The sequence below is a fragment of the Panthera pardus genome, unplaced genomic scaffold (assembly GCF_024362965.1).
Source record: "Panthera pardus isolate Hobbes unplaced genomic scaffold, ASM2436296v1 HiC_scaffold_17, whole genome shotgun sequence".
Lineage (NCBI taxonomy): Eukaryota > Metazoa > Chordata > Mammalia > Carnivora > Felidae > Panthera > Panthera pardus.
In genome coordinates, this window is record NW_026526732.1 from 60,963,716 (window position 1) to 60,985,640 (window position 21,925).

Below are 21,925 nucleotides of genomic sequence, written 5' to 3' on the forward strand. Positions count from 1 at the left end.
ATCTTGAAACAATATATCACACTCAAAGGGACAGAATTGGGCTGTACAATCTGTTAGCTCATTCTTGTCCAATCTGGTCTCCTCCTTTCTTTTGGAGCCAGGATTGTCATCAACTCACTGAATTATATTCTGACTGGAATGTATTTCAGGAACGGAGTAATGTATCTACTTAAATGGAATCCTATATTTCTACAAAAGCTTTTTGAGTATAATAAATTTAAAATATAAAAAAAAAATTCTATTAAGTTAAAGTAATTGGTTCAACAGTTTACATATGTGCCTCCTCCCCCATCACCCTAAAAAAAAAAAAAAAAAAAAAGACCACTACTTAGAGGATATAGATCGATCCATTTTTCTTTTATTTATAATATTGAATTGTTTTTTTTGGTTTAACTGTCAGGTAGTCAGACATATTTCAAAGACTGTTGGAAAGATGCCTATACATTACAACAAATGCTGGTTGAATAGAAATGAACTGTGGAATTAAAACTTCCCCTATCAGTGTTTTATTATCATGATTATTTTTAAAGTTCTGTAGCAGCCTTTCTTAATTAAACCTTAATGGCTTAAGACATCCATTGCTTGTAATAAGTGAACTTTTCTCCTAACCATCTAGAATGATACTATCTATCTTTGGAAAAATTTAAAAGATGGCAACTCAAATATTTTTTGTGGGGTTTAATTCTCCCATGGAATCAGTGTTGAGAGAGTCTACTCTGTAGTATTCAAGATCACTGGGTCTTTAACTTGAAATACACAGGATTGTGTAAATGAATTGAGTGTTACATTAGAGCTATTATTACTTTATGTAAAGGATTAAATGTGATAATCTTTGTAAAGTGTCAAGCACATTGCCTGACACATAAGTACTCAACAAATAATATGTATTACCATGTTTTAAGCTTTCATTATCCTAAGTTTCTCAAAAATTTTGTTTGTATTATATTGTGAGCAAGATGAAACATTTCAATGGTATAATTTAATCAACAATTTATATTTTCAAATTTAAACAGGCTGTCCCGGGTAGTATCTTACGCATAATGATTAAGTAACGTTACTATAAATTTTCCTTTTTTTATGATGTTCAAATAATTCAGAATTCATCCACAGTAACTATGTAATAAATGAAGTTGTTTTTTGTAATTTTCCTCATGAGGATTTTAGGTCTTTGCCAGTTCAGATAGGCAAATAGTTCTTTTTAATGCATTGATTTATGTGAAAGTGGGGGCAGGGGGAATGAGAACCTTCCCTGATGTGAAAGGACAGGATATTAATGCCTCACCAAACCCCTGCCATAGGATTCTTTAGCTTTCCTGAGGTACATGGTATATTTTGGGGGGTATGATTGGCATTGCCATGGAACACTATTAATTATACAAGTTATAAAATTATACTGTTACTAAGTTATGAAATTGAAAAAATAATCCCTGAAATTAATTGTCAGAGCAAGAATATCAGTGAATTAATTCTTGATAATGTAAATTGAAGATATTTATGCAGTGAACTATTGAACAAAAAAAATGGATAATAGGCTGTCACTTGAGAATGGCTAACATATAATTTATGAGACAAGACAAGCACCTTTCTTTATAGCATGCATTTGTAGTCATCTTCCTTATCCTTTGCTAATTTGAAAGGGAAAGTGGATGTTAATGTTAACATTAATTAATGTTAATACATTTCCATATTCTTGCTTAACAGTTTATGAAGTAAATATTCAAGAATATCAGGTGACCATACTGTGTTTATGAAACAGAATGAACTCTTTATATATTGCATTCAGTTCAGGAAAGTTGATAAATAACATGATGTGTATGTCATTAAACTGTTACTTTGTGTCTATGTAGTGCCTTTTATACATTAAGATCTATTATAAAGACAAACTTCATCTTCCTGTTTTTTGAATTATTAGTGTAAAACAATTTATTCCCACATAAAAAAGCTTGGAAAATTTTTTCTGACCATTGAAAATAAGATGAGCAAGAATGAAGGATGTTGACGTGCTTCATGTATGAATGTCTCCACTAAACTGTAGCAACCAGCTGAAGTTTCTCTAGATAGAGATTTTGTGAGCTGCTTATTGGTTTATTCACATCCAGGAGAGTTAATGTGTTGCATGTATACTTGTGTATGTTAGAAGTGATTAATAGTAGAAGGGAAAAAAAAAAAAAAACACAGAAATGAGGTCTGAAGACAGTGTTGGTTATTTGTACTATCTCAGTCTTCAGGCATATAAAAATCATACATATACCCATTTCCAAGTTTATCTTCCACTGTTGTTCACTGTGAAAATGTGGTAGTGAAGCTACAGATACAGTAAAATATGTCATTCTTTTAATTGCTCATACATTCTCAAACCACTTGATCTCTACATTACTCCCTTCATGGAGTTGTCCCAAAAGAAGTTCACCACACTGCATATTGTGTCATCCTCTGCTTTAAGGACCAGTATAAAGGTCTATCATTAGGCAAAAAGAGATTGAGTTTTCTGTTTAGTTCCTTTCAGAGAATAAGTTTCATAAGAAGATAAGATTTGCTTCTGTTGCCATAAAATCTGTGTTGCGTTAAGTATTTTCCATGTGGAATGGAAAGTGATAGAATATTCAGAAATTATATAAGATATAAGTTTCAGAAACTCTTTAGACATATGAAAACTTAGCTAAACCGTGGCTGGAAATGAAATAACTTTACTTCATAAATAGCTTAATAATAGCTCTAATACATAAAGAGCCATTACAAACCACTAAGAAAAAAAGCTGTCATATCCACTTAAAAAATGAAAAGATAGTTTACAAAAAAGTGCTAGTAAATATAAAAAGTATTTAACTGTACTGTTGATTAAAGAAATGAGAAGTAGACAAAAATATACCAGTTTGATTTTTTTTTTAATTTTTTTAAATGTTTGTTTATTTTTGAGAGAGTGAGAGAGACAGAGCGTGAACAGGGGAGGAGCAGAGAGAGAGAGGGAGACACAGAATCTGAAGCAGCTTCAGGCTCTGAGCTGTCAGCATCGAGCCCGACATGGGGCTTGAACTCGCAAACTGTGAGATCATGACCTCAGCCAAAGTCGGACACCCAACCAACTGAGCCACCCAGGTGCCCCACCAGTATGATTTTTTAAATAAGGAAGCTGAGGCTCACAAAGGTTATATGACTTGCCCTGGGTCATTAAGTTCAGTGAGAAAGGCTAAATTTGAATTGTTCCTGTCTGTTTGGTGGGATTATGACTGATTTTTCTCCATTAATTTTTTTGTCCATATTTTCTAAATTTTTAGTACTGAGCCAAAAAGATGGAAGGTTTTTCTCTTATAAGAGATGAACAAGACCCTGAAATATTCTAGTTAACATTACATCCTTTTTAATAGTTGTTACTCATTAAGGGGATATTGCATTTATCCACAGATTTTGTTTTCCTTGATGCATGAGGAGAAGATGGATAACATTTAAATTTTAACTCATTTAGGATATACATTCTCAATAACTAGATTTTCTTTTCAATTAACTTCACTTGTAACTGTAGATGAGGCCTGTATTTTTGTTTATATAGTATAAGAATCAAAACACAAAATTGGTCAAATATAATCTTAGTATGGAAATTGTAAAGCTAATGAACCTATACCTCGTAATTGTGCTCTTATTCGCAGATGGAGAACATCATTGGAACGCTAAGAGATTCCAACCTGAAGCTGACACTTGCTTTCGGAATAGGAATGCATCATGCTGGATTACATGAGAGGGACCGAAAAACAGTAGAGGAGCTATTTGTAAACTGTAAAGTTCAGGTATTTTATTTTTCATAAACAGACATTTAAATATAACTTACACATTATGTTTTAGTTAAATATATTTTATTTTCTAGGTTCTTATTGCTACAAGTACATTAGCCTGGGGTGTAAACTTTCCAGCTCACTTAGTAATTATTAAGGGAACAGAATATTATGATGGAAAAACAAGGCGCTATGTGGATTTTCCCATTACAGGTAATTTTTTTTTTTAATTTACAGATACATTAAGCTTCTATTTTAACCTTAATAATCTGAATTTGCATGAATTGAATTGTAGAGAATTGACCACATTTGAACATATGTTGAGTAAGATTGTAAAGTTTTATTTCCAGTGAGATGCAAATGCTATTCAAAGTATTGAGCTGTTTCATTTACTTACCTAAAGTGTTAATAAGCATCAAAAGCATAACTAATGGTTCCAAATTCACAAATAGATAACAATTACTGATTAGTAGCTATTATGACTTAATAAATTACAGTTAAACATTATACTGTTTAATTTTAAATCTGTTTCACTAGAAATACTTCTATGGGGCTTCTAGAATCAAAAGGCTTGTTGCTATGATTTCTGCATGCTGCGATTTGTGATTCGTGCATATTTTAAAACTTGATAAAAGCATTGTCACTGAATTCTGAAGAGCGAAATATCTGTGTGTATTTCCACTCAATGATTACATGTAAAACCTATATTATTTCTAAATCATTTCTTACCTCAGAGATTCCTGCACTATAAAAAAAAAAAAAGAACATTTGTACCGTAAGTGGGAAGAGGGTGAGGCCTAAATGCACCCAGGGGGTCCATTCATGGGGAAAAATAATCAAATGAATCTGCCGAAGAGATTTACCCATATATGTTTTGCTTTTTCTTGTTTAATTAAAATAGTAATAACTCTTAAACAGCATTTTAAAGTATTTAGCTAAAGGAAACTTTTATCTTTCTTTCTTATACAAATAGTAAAAGAGTCCCTTTTTGGTGATCCAATTTTCTGTCTTAATGCATTAATTATTTTATTATTATAGAACTCAACAGGCTTCAGAGATAATATGCACACTCTTAAAATATTCTGTATCCTTCGTTATTTTGTCGTGTTGTCGAAACATGCTATAATCACTAAATTATACCTTGTGCTAGCTGCCACATTATTGAATACCTCTTGTTCTCTTCTTTATAGATGTACTCCAGATGATGGGGCGTGCTGGAAGGCCTCAGTTTGACGACCAAGGCAAAGCTGTAATTCTGGTTCATGACATAAAGAAAGACTTTTACAAAAAATTTCTTTATGAACCTTTCCCAGTAGAGTCAAGGTAAATTTTGCTGTAAATTAATTTAAATGGATTCATGTCATAGCAATTAATATTTGTGTCATGATATTTATAAAAATCAGCAAAAATTCTAGTTCAATGGAATTATTTGAAATGAAACTGAATACAATTATCACTGTAAGATAGAATTCAATTACAATTTCATTTTTAAAAAAAACTTTTAAAAGAAGCAGTGTTAGTACTGCTTCAATGAATCACATTGATTCTAGAGCCGGACAACCTGGGTTCATATCTGAGCTCCACTACTTACCTCCTTGATCTAGCAAGTCATTTGATTCCTCAGTGCCTTGATGCGCCTATCTGTAAAATGGAGATGCTAGCAACACTGGCTATCTCAGAGGTTAGTTGTAATGATCGAATGTTAGTGCTTGTAGCAGGGTCTATCACATAGTAAGCGTTTAATAATAAAGTTCTCGTTTGATGTGTGTTTTTCTTCTCTAGGTGATAAAGAAATATCCAAAATAGAGGGACTTGTAATGAATAATTTGGACTATTAGCTTATTTCAGAATTATCACATAATTCTTTGTAGCACAGTAACTACCCCTTTGATAAAGGCTTCTCTCATTTTCTCAGCTGAAAATAGCCTTTCTCCCTCAGGTTTATGTATTTTTTACTTGCAACATTTATTACTAGTTCTCTTTTATCAGTCTTTTTAAATATACTGTATTCTAACTGCAAAGGACAACACATGTTTCTCATTGATAGTGTAAAGAGTTATTGGAATTTTTATGCTAAGTGCTAATGTTCATTTTTTTTATTTAGAAAATATAAAAACGTGGATACAGTTAACATTGTGATAAGAGAAAATTTATGACTCTGTATATAATATATATTATATAAAAATATATATAATAAGATATATATTTTTTAAAAGAAAGCATGAATAATGATCAAAACATCCATCCAAAAATTCGGGAAAAAATTAACAAATTAAACTCAAAGAAAGAAGATAAGAGCAAGAATCAAAGAACTGAAACCAAATATACATTAGAAAAAAATCAACAAAGCCAAAAGTTGTTTCTTTGAAAAGAAGAATGAAATTGATAAACCTTTAACTCTGATCAAAAAAGAGAGCGAGAGAAAGAATGAACAGAATAATATTAGTAATGAAAAGATATTACAGGCATTTAAAAATATTATGAAACATTATGCAAATAAAAATTTAGATAAAATGATAAAATTCATTTAAAAACTTATGAAACTGACACAAAAAGAAATAGAAAATCTAGTCTCTTATTCTATCAAAGTGATTGAATCTGACACTTAAAATCTTTCCACAAAGAAACCTTCTGACTCAGATGCTTTACTAGTGAATTCTTCATAACATTAAGGACAAAATAACATCAATCTTACATGAACTCTTCCTAATACTAGAAAAGATAAGACTACTTGCCAACTTATTTTGTAAGATCAGAATAACCTTGATACCAAAACCTGATAAGAAATTTACCAAAAAAGAATGTTAACAAACCTGTGCCTCTCATAAATATAGATGTCTAAACAACATCAGTAAATTTAATTTTGTGTAAATTATTTTATAAATGTGAAGTTGACTTATTATTTGAAAATAAATTACTATCATTTACCACATTAGCAGGAAAAAAATGAGAAAAATCATATGATTATTTCATAGATGTAAAAAAAAAAAAAAGCATTTGAAAAAATTCCACCCCCATTCATAATAAAAGCTCTTAGCAAACAGTAATATAAAGAAATGTCCTTAATCTGATAAAGAGTCAATTTACTGCAAGCATCATAGTCAATAATGAAATATTGAAAGCTTTCCCTTTGAGATAGGGAATGATACAAGAGTATTTTTCTCACCACGTCCAGTAAGCATTGTGCTTGAAGCCCAAGCCACTGCAATAAGGTAAGGATCAGAATAAGAGTCATAATATCCTTTGAGCCAGGGTAGTGACTAAACAGCACAAAAGGAGGGCTTCTGGGGAAATGGTGATGCTTGATCTTGGTGTTGGTTACACAGGTGTGTTCACATTATGAAAATTACTTGAGTACATGTATGATTTATGTAATTTTCTGTATGTACATTCAGTAATCATTAACTAAAAATTTTAATTTTGTACTTCGATATAACTATTATTAATACTTACCTATCACAGAGTATTTCATAGTTTTTATGCTAACTTCTCTATTAATGGGCCTTTCAAGAGTTTCCTATTTCTTCTTACATATAATATTGCAGCGAAGTAATTTGCTTTCCCATCCTTGTCTGTAAATGTTTCTCTAGCAGGTAATAATGAAAAGTGAAATTGCTGGGTCACAGTGATTATTCAAATAGATATTGGCAAGTTGCCCTCTCAGTTGAGTATACAGATTTATACTCTGCCGCTGATGAATTGAGAGTAATATAGAAACTCATTTTTTTAATCTTTCAATTTATTGCCATTTCTCATGTCCTTAAAACATCCTTTGCAAAAACTATTTTTAATACCTGCATATTGTCCCATGTATCATAATTTATTTAGCCTTTTCTGTTGTTGGACACTGCTTCCCTTTTTTAGTATTTTACATAAGAAACTAAAATGAACATTATGTTATGCCAGTCTTTCAGCACATCTGATCATGTTAGTATACTCTATAACACCAGTACAATTGTGTTTCATATGACGAGGAACTTAACACTCACTGAGTAAATGAAAGGAATATCATTACTCATAACTATCACCCCTATCTTGCCAACTCTCCTTTCATCTGCCTCAGTATTATTTCATACTTACACCCATACCCCATAAGTACATTCTTCCCTACTCTCCAAGTTATATCTGCTGTTGCCCACTCTACCTTTCTCCTCTTGGCTCTTATCTTTCCTAAAAGTTACTAGCTCCCTTCCATCAGTCTGCTATGTGAGATAAAGTGTGTTTCATTTAACCTAACCTTCATGTATGTTTCCCATATCTTGTTCACTGTATAGCTTATTAGGAGTGCTCTCTGACCATTTAAATGCAGAGATTGCTGGTGGTACAATTACATCTAAGCAAGATGCAATGGATTATATCACTTGGACTTACTTTTTCCGACGTCTTATCATGAACCCCAGGTAAGTGTAGGGCAACTATTTATCTTTCTGGTTCGCGCCAAAAGAAAATTATTTTTGAAAGTAACAATCCCTAAATTTTAGTACATAACAAAAAAGTCAGAGCTTTGGACATGCTAGATATACGAATTTGCCCAGAGAATCACATGATGTCTCTAGTATGATCACAATATATTATAATATATTTGAAAATGAATAATTGTATGCACTTATTACTTAGCTGCTTTTAATTAACTTAGGATATCCTTGAGGAGTTTGCTCTCTAGTTAGGGAGACAGTCGGACATCTGAAATCATTAAGAAATGATTAAATGATTAAGCTAGATGGTAGTTACTGACTTAGGTGCAATTGGAATTCAGAGAAGAATGAGGCTTATGCAGTTGTAGAAGGAAGAATTTGTAAGGCATTTGTAATGATTGATAAGAACTCTGCAAGAGGAAATAAAAGTGGGGGGTTGTTGTGGAATGTCTTTTACTTTCAGACAGTATAGGTTAGATCTTCATTCAGCACTTATTTGTCAAATGTTATAATAGAGATTGAGGATAAAAATTAGTGTACATTATCCTCCATCTTCAACAGCTAATCTTTTTTTTTTTTGAGAGAGAGAACACAACAGGGGGAGGGGCAGAGGGAGAGAGAGAATCCCAAGCAGGCTCCATGCCCGGCGCAGAGCCCCAACACTGGGCTCAATTTCACAACTGTGAGATCATGACCTAAGGCAAAATCAAGAGTTAGACACCTAGACTGAGCTACTCCAGGTGCCCGGGCAGATCTTTAAATGTGGGGGAAAGACATATAAATCATTTCAATATAAATCATAAGTTCTGTAATAGAATTGTATTTAAGCCCATGAGAGCAAAAAATCCACAGAGATGATACTTCAACCAAATTTTGAATCTGAAATGGGGATAGAAAAGGTCAGAGGCACAAAAATACTATATGGGCATAGGCTCTCATGGCTGAAACGGCATTTGTAGAGTGCCAAGAAGTTTGATGTAGCCAGAGCTAAAGAATATGGAGACCAAAAGATTGTCTTGACCAGAAAGTGGGCCAAGCACCAGAGAGTAAATGGCCTGTATGTCATAATAAGGTGTTTGCATTTAGCCTATTGGCTGTGGTGAGGGTTTTTTTTTTTTTTATGTTTATTTATTTTTGAGAGATAGAAATAGAGCATGAATGGGGGAGGGGCAGAGAGAGCGGGAGACACAGAATCTGAAGCAGGCTCTGGGCTCTGAGCTGTCAGCACAGAGCCCAATGCAGGGCTCAAACTCATGAACCATTGAGATCATAACCTGAGCCAAAGTCAGACACTTAACCAACTGAGCCACTCAGGCACCCCACCTGTGGTGAACTGTTAAACACAGTTTAACATCCCCAAATTAGGTTCAGTTTTTTTGTTTTTTTCAATACGTATGAAACTATGGTAGGGAATGGGCTGAAATGAAGAGACAATCAGAGCAGGAAGACCAGTTAGGGAGCTGTTTAAGCTGTGAATAAGACCTTAACAGTTGCAGAAGGAATGGAAGGAGGGCCAAAGATGGGGACATTCCTGATACGAATAAGAGGAAATATCAAAGCATTGTAGGGTCTTGAACAGAGACATCATGATGAAATATTACTACTAAATCTTACCTGTTGGTACCTTGAGAAATTTGTTTTTTGTTTCAGCCATTTCCACTCACACAGATAGGAGTTTGAGAATATGGTGGCATTTTTCTGTTTCCTCAACTGTTAGGGACTCTGGATTAGATACAAAATATCATTTGGGACATGATTGCGAGATTAACGAGGTAGTCGCTACCTCGTAAAGCACTGCAGCTTTACGGTAGCCATTAGATCACAGGATTAGAATTGTAGAAGGGTATACTGGGATGCACTTTATATGCACTCTGGTCCTACCTTCTTGCTTGATATTAAAGAAGGGGACTTTGGAAACTTGAAGTGACTTGCTCTGGATCCCAGAACTACTTTGTCAGAAAGGTAGAACTTAACAACATAAGTTTTGTGACTCCACTCTACTTTTTAGAGGGATGAGTGAGATAGCAGTGAGAATAGAGGACCTACCTAGAGGAAACTGGAATAGGCATCATTCCTTGTTGCTCTCATTACAAACTACCTTCTATGTAATAATTAATGTGGTAAGAAAAATCCACATGCAACCATAATAAACAGTATTAATTAGGGACAGAACAAGAAGCTTGGGAGAGGTTAGCACAGTGGACAAAGATGAAATCTTGAGGGAATATACTTTGGTTATAACTTAAAGAAATTATATTGAGCCTCTGAGCCCAGGGACTTCTTAGGTATTGACAGTTAGGATATCTCCTGCTCATATGATTATAGTCCATGTAAATAGTGAGTATTCCATAGTTCACAGTGCCTGACCTACTTTACCTGACAGCCATCTTTGCTAGAGGGAAATTCTGGGACTGGGAGTCAAAAGATGTATCATCTTGACATATTGGCTTAGGGCACTTGATTGTTGTGGCAGCTGTTTTTCCTGCCCCTTTGATGCCCCCAAGAAGAGCTGGGTATCCCCTCCTACACCACCAACACCATGAAAGGAGACATTAATCCATACCACCTCTAGGTAAGAAGTTCCTCTCACTTTCATACTTTTGTTGTCACTCTTCTCCCTGTCTGCAGTACGCTCTCTAGCCCTTATAGCCATCTAACAGTCTTAAAAGATCTAACAGTCTTAAAAGTTGATGCATGTATTGATAAATGCACTTAAATTAATTTTCAGGAGGTGGTGGTTTATACACTCTTGACTATCCATATCAAAGTTGCTAGTTCTTTTAGTAGTCACCTGAACATATTTTGAGATACCTGGCTAGGTTAAGACTAAAGCTATCATTATTATGCTGAAGTAGAAACCTGTGCCCAAGCTGTTGCTGCGTGAATTAATCAGTCCAAAACTGGTACAGCAATAATTTTTTTTGAAGGCTTATGATATTTTTCACTAAAATATAACAAGCAATCCTAAAATTTACATGAAACCACAAAAGACCTCCAATACCAAAAGCAAACTTGAGAAAGAACAAAGCTGAAGGCATCACAATTTTTGATTTCAAACTATATTACAAAGCTGTAGTAATCAAAACAGTATGACATTGGTATAAAAACAGACACACAGATCAGTGATACAGAACACAGAGCCCAATAATATGGTCAATTAATTTACTACACAGATCAATGATACAGAACACAGAGGCCAATAATATGGTCAATTAATTTACTACAAAGGAGCTAAGAGTATGTGATGGAGAAAGAATAATCTCTTTAATAAATGATACTGGGAATGCTGGATATTCACATGCAAAATGAAACTGAACCCATATATTTCACCATGCACAAAAATCAACTCAAAATTATTGAAAGACTCGAAGGGAAGACCTGAAACTATAAAACCACTAGATGACATAGTCTTGACAATGGTCTTGGTGATGATTTTTGGATTGAACACCAAAAGCAAAGGCAATAAAATAAACATGTAAGACTACATCAAACTAAAATGCTTCTACATAGCAAAGGAAATCATCAGCAAAATGAAAAGGCAACGTACCAAAGAGGAGAAAATGTTTGCAAATCATATATCTGAAAAGGGTTTAATGTCCAAAATATATACAAAGAATTCATATAACTAAGGGATGTAGGGGGTTGGTAGCAATACCAGTCATGTGAGACCTTAGAGACCGTGGTAAGGACTTTGAATTTCATTATTGATGATGTAAGAACCATTGTGGGGTTTTGAGTAGAGAGGACTGACAGGATCTATTCATATCATAAGTCCAATCAATTATAATCATAAGTGTTAAAAATAATTTAAACTTACCTGTTGAAAGAAATTCTCAGATTCAATTATTTTAAATCCAACTAAACATGATTTATAGGAAACATGAAATCAAAATGATATGGAAAGTTGAAAGTTGAGGATGGAAAGAAGATATGAAGGACAATAACAAAGAGAAAGCAACAGTTGTAGAATTAAAATCAGGCAAAATGAAATTCAAGGCAAAGAAGGACAAAGAAGAATGGTTCATATTGATAACAAGCACAATCACTAAATAGTTATAATAGTTTACAAAATTTTAGGTAACTAAACATAGCATCAAAATAGAGAAAGCAAAAACTGATAGAAGTTCAAGATGTTAACTAAATTATAATCATGTTGAGAGACTAACACATCTCTCTTGAAAATCACACTAATATAAATTATATTTATATTTATATTTATATTTATATTTATATTTATATTTATATTTATATTTATATTTCTTCCCCCAAAAGGAATATGCCTACTCACAAACACTCATCAAAATTTATTTATAAAAATATACTGTGTACTAGACCACAAAGAACAACTCAGTATATTTCAAAACAGATCATAAGGCTACATTCCCAGCACATAATACAATAATATTAGAAATAAACAAGAAAAAGGATGGCAAAAACAGTCTACCTGCTTGGGATTTAATTACTCTTATTCTAGTGAAAGGTGAAAAGTTTGTTTAAAGTTATAGACTAGAGATATATAAAAATAAAAGTATTATATAACAAAGTCAATGAATTTTAGTCAAAGCACAATACCAAGGAATATCATATCTTTAGAGTATCTACAATATAGCATGAATGCTTGAAAACAAACTAAGCATTCATCTCTGTGGGGGGCAGGGCATAAAAGCTGCCCACGTGGGCTTTCAAATGTGGTGCCTCCCAATCATATGGGGGCCACCAAATGTGGGTCAACTTGATTGGGTAGGAGCTGGAAGCCCGGGTGGTAAAATAATTCACCCAAGTCAGAACAACGGAGATAGAAGTTTATTGAGCACACCATTAAGGAAAGAGTAGGCAGGACAGCAAGGGAGAGACTGCCATGAGGCAATGGTAGGGGGCTGTAGTTAAAGGGAGAAGGTGAGGAGGTATGAAAATGTATGGAATTTTCCTTTTTTGGTACCTGTGTCCTGCTGTAAGTAACCCATTGGTCAGCTATAGCTTAAGATAATCTGAGGTGAGTTGCCTAATGGGCCTGTTTATATTCAGCCAGGAGGCTGAGGCCAATGTGGGCCCTTCTACCTTACTCGGGTTCCCATTGTTCAAGTTGGTTACCTAAAAGCAGCCTCTACAATCTCTAGGAACTAGATGAACATTAATAAAACACAAATATGAGAAAGGAATTTATAAAAGTAAAAATCAAAATCAAACACAAGTATACACTATTATTATTTATTATCTACTGTATTTGAGACGTTGTTTTGAGAGCCTAACTCATTTAGTCATGATCCCCATTTTATAGATGAAGAAGCTGAAGCACAGGGAGATTGAGCAACTTGTCCCTAAGTACACAGCTCCTGAGTGGCAGAGGCAGCGCTGGAATTCAGGCACTCTGGCTCCAGGGGCTACAATCTCCATTACCAGGCTCGTTAGCAGGTCCAGAACTCAAATATGCATACCCCTTCTCCACTTCTCTTTCCAGTGTTACGCTGGAAAATGTGTTCTTTATAGAAACCATACTACACAAATTTTGGATGTGTAACTCTTTTGTTCATTTGATACCAAAAAAAAAAATTGTCCGTTTTAATATCTATACCTTTACATCTGGATAAAAAATGGAAACATGTGCCTAAATCAATTTTAATGACATGTATTTTATTTAGTCTGCTATAGTGAGGTTCTACAATTTTCTTTCTGATTGGCCCTTGATTGTATCTTTTTATTATTGTCTGTGTTAAACTCCCCTTTTCTGTAATCTGGAAGCAAAGAAAGGCACAAGAGTTCTGGAAATTGGTAAATTTTTCGTACTTATTTTTAGATGTTAAAAGTTTTTTTTTTTTTTAAGTTTATTATTTTGAGAGAGACAGAGACAGTGCAAGTAGGGGAAAGGCATGGAGAGAGAGAGAGAGGGAGAGGAGAGGGGAGGGGGAGGGGGAGGGGGAGGGAGAGGAAAGGATCCCAAGCAGGCTCCCTCCTGCCAGCGCAGAGCCTGACATGGGGCTCATACTCACGAAACTGAGATCATGACCTGAGCTGAAACCAGGAGTCAGACACTCAACCAACTGAGCCACCCAAGTGCCCCAATCTGTTAAAAGTTTTAAGAAGGCTAAAATCATTGTCTCAAAGGAAGGGCTTATATTATATGTAGTTTTAATATATCTTAATATATTAACTGTCATAAATTGAGATTTTACTTTTGGTTTAGTGGGAGAGGACTGCATATATATATATATATATATATATATATATATATATACATGTGTATGTTAAAAGAAGATAATAAGGTTTATTTAAAATAGACAAGACAAAGAGTGCTTTCAAAATACAGTCATACATAGATAATAAATACGACCCAATTCCCCAACCCCCTTCATTTAATCATACAACTATAAAGAACCCCCACCACACCACCACCAAAAGTGGAACTTATGTTGACAAAGATTCTGCCACTGTTCCTGGATTGTTCTCTGTATGTTTATAGTGTGTGTGTGTGTGTGTGTGTGTGTGTGTGTGTGTGTGAGATATGCATATGTATGCAAACACATGCACATGCATATGAAGATACATTTACATATATAAATATATACGTAGACACAATTACGTTAGTTAGTTCAAATGTACATAAACACATGTACTGGTGCATCATGAAATATAATATATTCCAAATTGAGTTCTGGATTCAATTTGTATGTTCAATTTCACTCTCTGTTTTCCCCTGAGGAAGCTTTTAAATATTTCTGGGGCAAAAAATGTTGTGGTAGTTTCAGCTGTCCCTGCAACCACTTTCATTATTTGTGTCATTATTACTGCTGCATAATCTGAACATAAAAAAACATGGTGCCGTAACAAATGACTTCCCAGTACTGACAGTTATAGCAGCAGCATTTCAATACTGATGAAAAATTTCCCAGCAAGATCTCTGGCCAGGTTTACAATAACTAAACAGGAAATGGCTGCCACTATTCACATTAAATCCAGACTGTTTGGTGTAACTTTATCTATGTTTTAGATTACAATAAAATCTCTTTCATTCTCAACTGGCAAAATTTTATCCTTCCTGAGGTTGGAAAAACAGAACTTGAGGTTTCATGTGTGGTATTCCTGTTCGTCCTTTGACAAGAGCTCTTAAAGCTAATTTTTTTAAGTTGTTTTACTTTGGGATTGTTTAAATTTAATGAACTTTGTAAATTTTTATGAGAGGGAGAGGTTTGTTATGACTTTTTCCCAATGGACTGCTAATAGAAGTTAGCTTGTCTAGCCCATGTGCTAGATGCTGTCAGTATCCAACTGCCTTTGACTTTCACACCTCCCAGGGGACTAGTAATTGTTGTGTTCAAACAGCCTGTAATTGTGATCCCGCTGGCTTTCTCAGTACGCTTCTGGCTATTAGAATCATTAAACAACTCAGCACCTGTTAACAGCATTGTAAATATTCAACCCTGCTTGTGTGCAGGTTGAGTCCAATATAGAGAAATCTTACAGAGCTCAGCCTCATAAATTAGAGCTTCTGACAAGTCAATTATTGTGAAACTGGGTTTCTCTGTGAAATAAATGAAATAGCATGCTGACAAAAAGGTAGGCTGTCTGTTTATGGCAGAGAGAAGATAATGACTTCATGATCCAATGCAGAGAGCATGAAACTACATTGTATCCTTTATCTATAATTAAACAGTTGTGTAATATTTCTGTTTTAGTAACCAGTAAATTATAAATTTTGTACTGTGGAGAGTGCAACATGAAAACAGACCTTTAACTTAGCTGTTGCTTGATTTTCAAGTTAGTAAAGAGATTATTGAAATTAATGATATATAATGTTTTAAACTAAATACTTATAATTATTTAGGCTAGAAATTACCCAGTGACTAAAAAGTTCATGCTATAGAAGCAAAGGCCCTATAATGCTAATGAAGATCATGTAAATATAAACTCCATTCTTTATTCCCAGGAAAGTGTCAGAATATATTATCTCCTAAAATTTTATGTGACCTAAACAATAATTTCATTTACATTTTGTTCATTTTACAGTGTCTTGTTAAATTATATATCTAATTGAGATATAGCAAATCTTACTTTTATAAGGATTTTTAAGTGGTTTAAGTAACCTTAGATCAATTGTTACCAAAGAATAATAGTTTAATTAGTAAAGTTATATCACAACAAAAATATGCATTTTAGTATTTGTGTTGGGTGTTTAGAAGACAACTTTTAAATTTTTTTTTTAAATGTTTATTTATTTTTGAGAAAGAGAACACAAGCAGGGGAAGGGCAGAAAGAGAGGGAGACACATAGTCCGAAGCAGGCTCCAGGCTCTGAGCTGTCAGCACAGAGCCACTGCGGGGCTCAAACCCACGAACCGTGAGATGGTAACCTGGGCCAAAGTTGGACTTTTAACCAACTGAGCCACCCGGGCACCCCAAAAGACAACTTTTTAATGATTGAGAATTTCCTACTCTTGAGTGTAGTATTTTAACCAGCACTTTCTATTTTTTAAGTAGTTATCACTTTCTAAAAATAAATTTTAAAAAGTTATCATTTACATATGCCAGAATACCTGAAAAAAAAAATTTAGGATTTTTTTTAAATTCCAGATTATCCTCAGAAATCATAAGGATAAAAGTGTTGATATTGAGTAAATTAAATGTCAATTCAATTACTTAAGTTGAAGTTTTGCATTTCTTAGGCAAGTCAATATGAGATGTTGGTGAGCACATTAGAAAAGAACAACCATATTAAGAGAAAATATCAATGGAAGTTTTTAAAGTTATTCTAAAAATTGTGTTAATTTTTATCAAATAAGATTGTTAATAATATGATCATCAAATAATTTGTTGTAGTCTTAGAGACATGATTTTAGGTTTTTTTTTTTTCTTTTTTGCAACTTATTTTAAATGTTTAAGAAATGTTTACCCTGACTGTTCTTTATCTGGATAGAAGCTACAAATCAGTCTTAAAAATTTCCCAGTAGACTTAGGAAAACATTAGAAAGGATATTAGCCCATCAAAATATACCCTGTAACTAAATAAAACAGTGACCAAAATAAATATTGTTAAAAAGAATTTATAATTTTTGAAGGAAAGTCTTTTTCAAAGATGATTTTAAATACTATTTGTAAACGTACTAAATTTGTTAAAGCATAAAAATGGTAAAGTTGTCATTAGTTAATATTTGTAGGGGAATATGAGACTTTACGTTTTCAAATGGCCTAGGAAATTTTTAGGCAAAAATGGTATTTTAACTTTTGTTTTTCATGGTAATACTGTTTTCATAAAGCCTTCCTTCTGTAATTTTAATTGCATAAAAACTCATGTAGACAGCATGATCTTGCTGTCTCTCTCAAAATGAGTAACTGAACATTAAAAAAAGCTTTGTACATTTTGTTTAAATTAACAATAGCACTGGTTTCAATACTTACCTGTTCATTGATAAATATTGCTTTATTTTGGTATGACATCAACTTTTCCAGGAAAGGCAGTAATTTCTCTGCAGACTAAGATTGAAAGTAACTATTTCTCATTTGTGAAAATTAAAATCTTCAGCAAGTAATTATGATTTACAGAGTTTCCTAAATAAAGAGTCTATTATTAATCCTTACTTAGTGGAGACTCTCATATTGGTGTACCTAGCTTTTTGTTTAATCTTCTCTTTCTGCTGAAAGTATATCCTGCCATCATTTAAGTCCTGCTTTGTGTATTTTTAAATGAATTTTTGCAGTATACTGACCTCAAATCTTTCCCTTTGAAGAAAGAAAAAAAAAAAAAAATCACCATATTGATCACTTGTGGTTTCCGTCAGGCCTCTCCCATTTGAGATTGTTAACACTTTCTTTCCAGACTATGAATATCCCCTTTCTAGTCCTGTGCAGGTGTACAACCCTTGTTCTGGGCTTCAGTCTGTACAGATGAAAGCCTGTTCTGAGGCCGCTTTACACTCCTGTTACTTGATTTGGATGGAGAGAGGAGATATAACTCTCCACGCTGACCGGGGTGCAGGATTCACCCACCAAGAATTAGAGATCTGCTATGATGTAGGGGCATTCTGTCACCCTTTGGATCTGTTCCCAGGCACAGATTCCTAGTAATCTTAGGGATTTGCCAAGAACCTTTGGAATTAGGGGGAAGAGCATTCAGATGAATTGCATGTCCTTAGGCTTTTTACTTAGAAGATATACAGAGCTGAACCTGTGTGGCTTTTGTCTATAGAAGCTTAGTTCAAATGCTTTCTTGTTAGCTTGATGATGTCTTTCCCCATATTTAGGGTGACATGTAGTCATTAGGCATTTGAAGAACAATCAATGACTAAATTTCCTAAAAGAATTCATCTACTTCTCAAATCAATAGTGCTTTGAGTTTTATAAAGTTACTGAGGATGGGTTTTTAATATATAAAAGGAAGTTATATATTTATATATGATTTGCTTCTGTTTCTAGAAAGTTAGTGTTTGTTTAATGCAATGCTGAATTTTATCTGCTTATCTTCCATAGTTATTACCATTGTTCATCGGAGTCAACAAATCTTAGTGTGGGAATTTTGACCTGTAAGATGAAACTGGCTGTTGCGGTTGTTTTACTTCTTTGATTTGCTGTGCATATAATTGTTCTTTGAAATTCTGAAAAGAAGAGAATGAGGGAAAATTGAAGTGCTAATGACCTTGCTTGTTTTCTAGCTACTACAATTTGAGTGATGTGAGCCATGATTCTGTGAATAAATTTCTGTCCAGTCTGGTTGAGAAGTCTCTGGTTGAATTGGAACTTTCCTACTGTATTGAAATTGGAGAGGTATGACTGAGTCATATACATTCTAAATGAAAAGATTGCCCAGCTTTTTAACAGTAGGGCTTTTGCTTCTCATGGTAACTAAACATTTTAACAAAATTGTTGCAATAGCAACCTGCAGTAAGAACTATTAGTTTTATGAATGTATGTGTTTCTATTGTACTTTTTATTTGTCATTTTATCTTTCTTTTTGAAATAGGATAATCGGAGCATTGAACCTCTGACATATGGCCGCATTGCCTCTTACTACTATTTGAAGCACCAAACAGTTAAAATGTTCAAAGAGCGTTTGAAACCTGAATGTGGTACTGAAGAATTGCTTTCAATTCTGAGTGTAAGTTTCATGACATTATTACATTGCTTTTTAATACAAAGAGATTGTATCATATATTATTTCATACATTCTCTTTTAATTTGGGTCTTAAATGGTTGCCATCCAGGGCCTCTAGAAATTTGGTAGAAATCATTTATGAAGTCTTTTCTTCTACCAGACAAGATCGCTACAGAGCAACATATTTGGACCAAGTTTCCCATGTAATTTATTTTCCAAACTTGGATACTTCTAAAAATGGAATGAGTCACTGTTAATATGTAAGTCAGGATAATAGGTATATGCTAGGCTAGCAGTCAGGTGATCACCCTGTCCTTCAATATAATAACTTCTTTGAATTATAATTGAAAGCTTTTCTTATTGCTTATTGAGTCATTCTTCTTGAATTCATGATATTTCTGAGGTTTCTTTACATAAAAACACATGATTAAGTTCTGTGAGAATTAATGTCAGAAAAGCTGTTCAACTCCTTCCCCTTTCTCCTTGCAAAAAAAAAAAAAAAAAAAAAACAAAAAAAAAAAAACAACTAGATTTATCACATAGTAAAAAAAACAAACAAACAAACAAACAAACTATACTGTGCTTATTTTTGCTTTTTGGCCAAGAAGCTGAAAACTAAATTTAATATTGAACTTAGTTACTATTAGGAGTATTTTCTCCATCTTCCTTTTGGCATACTACATGTGCATTTTTTGTCTTTGTTGAATTTAAATATAATAATTTCCCACAAAACTTTGTTAGCACATTAGTTAAGACATATGTTACAAAATTGGGGTGCCTGGGTGGCTCAGTCAGTTAAGCATCCTTCTTCAGCTCAGGTCATGATCTTGCGGTTCGTGGGTTTGAGCCCCATGTCAGGCTCTGTGCTGACAGCTCAGAGCCTGGAGTCTGCTTCTGATTCTGTGTCTCCCTCTCTCTTTGCCCCTCCCCCACTCTCTCTCTTTCTCTCTCTCTCTTTCTCTCTCTCTCTCTCTCTCTCTCTCAGAAATAAACATTTAAAAAAAAAGATATATGTTACAAAAGAATACCATATGTCATCTCACCCCTCCAGTACATTGGTGTTGAGTTAAGAACTATTCGACTGTATAATGTCTCTAAGGTCCTTCTCTTACACATTCACTGATTCTGAGATAGTTCACTTATTAGCTTTTTTCTTCCTATTGCTTGTCATTCTCAATAGGCCTCAATATCCCATTCACAGTTTCCAATTTTTCAGTGTTTTTCCTTTGAGAAACTAGTGTGTGGATTTTTTGTGTAGCATAAGGCCACATACATTGTAGTGAGTCAGGAAATAATTTGTTACTAAATGGATGGATCCTGTATTCATCAGTTTTCTGTTGTTTGCTCTATAGAAAAGAGTAGAGAATTAAAGTATACAAGGCAGCTATCAAAAAAAAAAAGTTTAGGAACACCTAGGTGGCTCAGTCAGTTGAGCATCTGACTCTTGATCTTGGAGCAAGTCACGATCTCACAGTTCATGAGTTCACACCCTTCTTTGGGCTCTGCACTGACAGCATGGAACCTGTGTAGGATTCTCTCTCCCTCCTTCTCTCTGCCCCTCCTCTGCTCCCTCCTTCCCTCTTCTCTAAATAAATAAATAAATAAACAAACTTTAAAAAGTTTATAAAATTAAAAATTCATTTCTGAAGGAAAAATAAAAAAAATAAGAATTGTTTTTACATTCCTAAGAATGAGGTTTTTATTATTTCCCAATTGGAGACTCATAAAAATAGGATTTATCTGGGTGGAAGACAGTAAAATAATGGTTAATTAATTTGGGCAAGCATCTTAAACTAGTATCTGTTAGATTTAAGAATATAATTTTCCTTTCCTATTTACCTACCTTGGTATATTTACCTAATCTAATATTTTAAAAGTACATGTCTACTTTGGGAACACATGTAATAACAGCTAACACCTTTGAGCACTTTTCATGTGCCAAGCACCACTCTAGGAACTTTACATTGATAAACACATTTAATCCTGACAATAATCACTAATTTGAGATTGATAACATCCCATTGGTTGCACAGCAAGTGAGTAGTTTGCAGTCTAGCAACCAAGTGTGGGTTCTTAACCACTGTCCTATGCTGCTTCTCAATGTCACACACACACACACACACACACACACACACACATACACACACACACTGATATGGAAGACACTGAGGTGGGGAGTGCATGTTAACTCTGGATGCACATTTTGCATAGTAACCCTTTATCAGATATATCATTTGCAAATATCTTCTCCCATTCCATAGGCTGCCTTTTAGTTCTGTTGATTGTTTCTTTTGATTTGCAGAAGCTTTTTATCTTGATGAAATCCCAATAGTTCATTTTGCTTTTGTTTACCTGGTCTCTGGAGACATGTCTAGTAAAAAGTTGCTGCAGCTGAGGTCAAAGAGGTTGCTGCCTATATTCTCCTCTAGAATTTTGCTGGTTTTCTGTCACACCTTTAGGTCTTTCAGTCATTCTGAATTTGTTTTTGTGTATGGTGTAAGAAAGTGGTCCAGTTTCATTCTTCTGCATGTTGCTGTCCAGTTTTCCCAACACCATTTTTTGAAGAGACTTTTTCCCATTGGATATTGTTTCCTAATTTGTTGAAGATTAGTTGACCATAGAGTTGTGGGTCCATTTCTGGGTTTTCTATTCTGTTTCATCCAT

The 21,925-nt window shown here is 33.9% G+C and overlaps 1 protein-coding gene across 3 annotated transcripts in view; it reads left to right on the top strand.

Moving 5' to 3' along the window:
* ASCC3 (activating signal cointegrator 1 complex subunit 3) overlaps positions 1-21,925 on the top strand; it is a 359,800-nt gene that overhangs the window by 255,948 nt on the left and 81,927 nt on the right. For all 3 annotated transcript variants that reach the window (XM_019442967.2, XM_019442970.2, XM_053904622.1), the window contains exons 31-36: positions 3,645-3,782; positions 3,860-3,980; positions 4,958-5,090; positions 8,042-8,167; positions 18,822-18,933; positions 19,130-19,264. In XM_019442967.2, the coding sequence (XP_019298512.2) occupies positions 3,645-3,782; positions 3,860-3,980; positions 4,958-5,090; positions 8,042-8,167; positions 18,822-18,933; positions 19,130-19,264 (765 nt within the window). The remainder of the gene's footprint in view (positions 1-3,644; positions 3,783-3,859; positions 3,981-4,957; positions 5,091-8,041; positions 8,168-18,821; positions 18,934-19,129; positions 19,265-21,925) is intronic.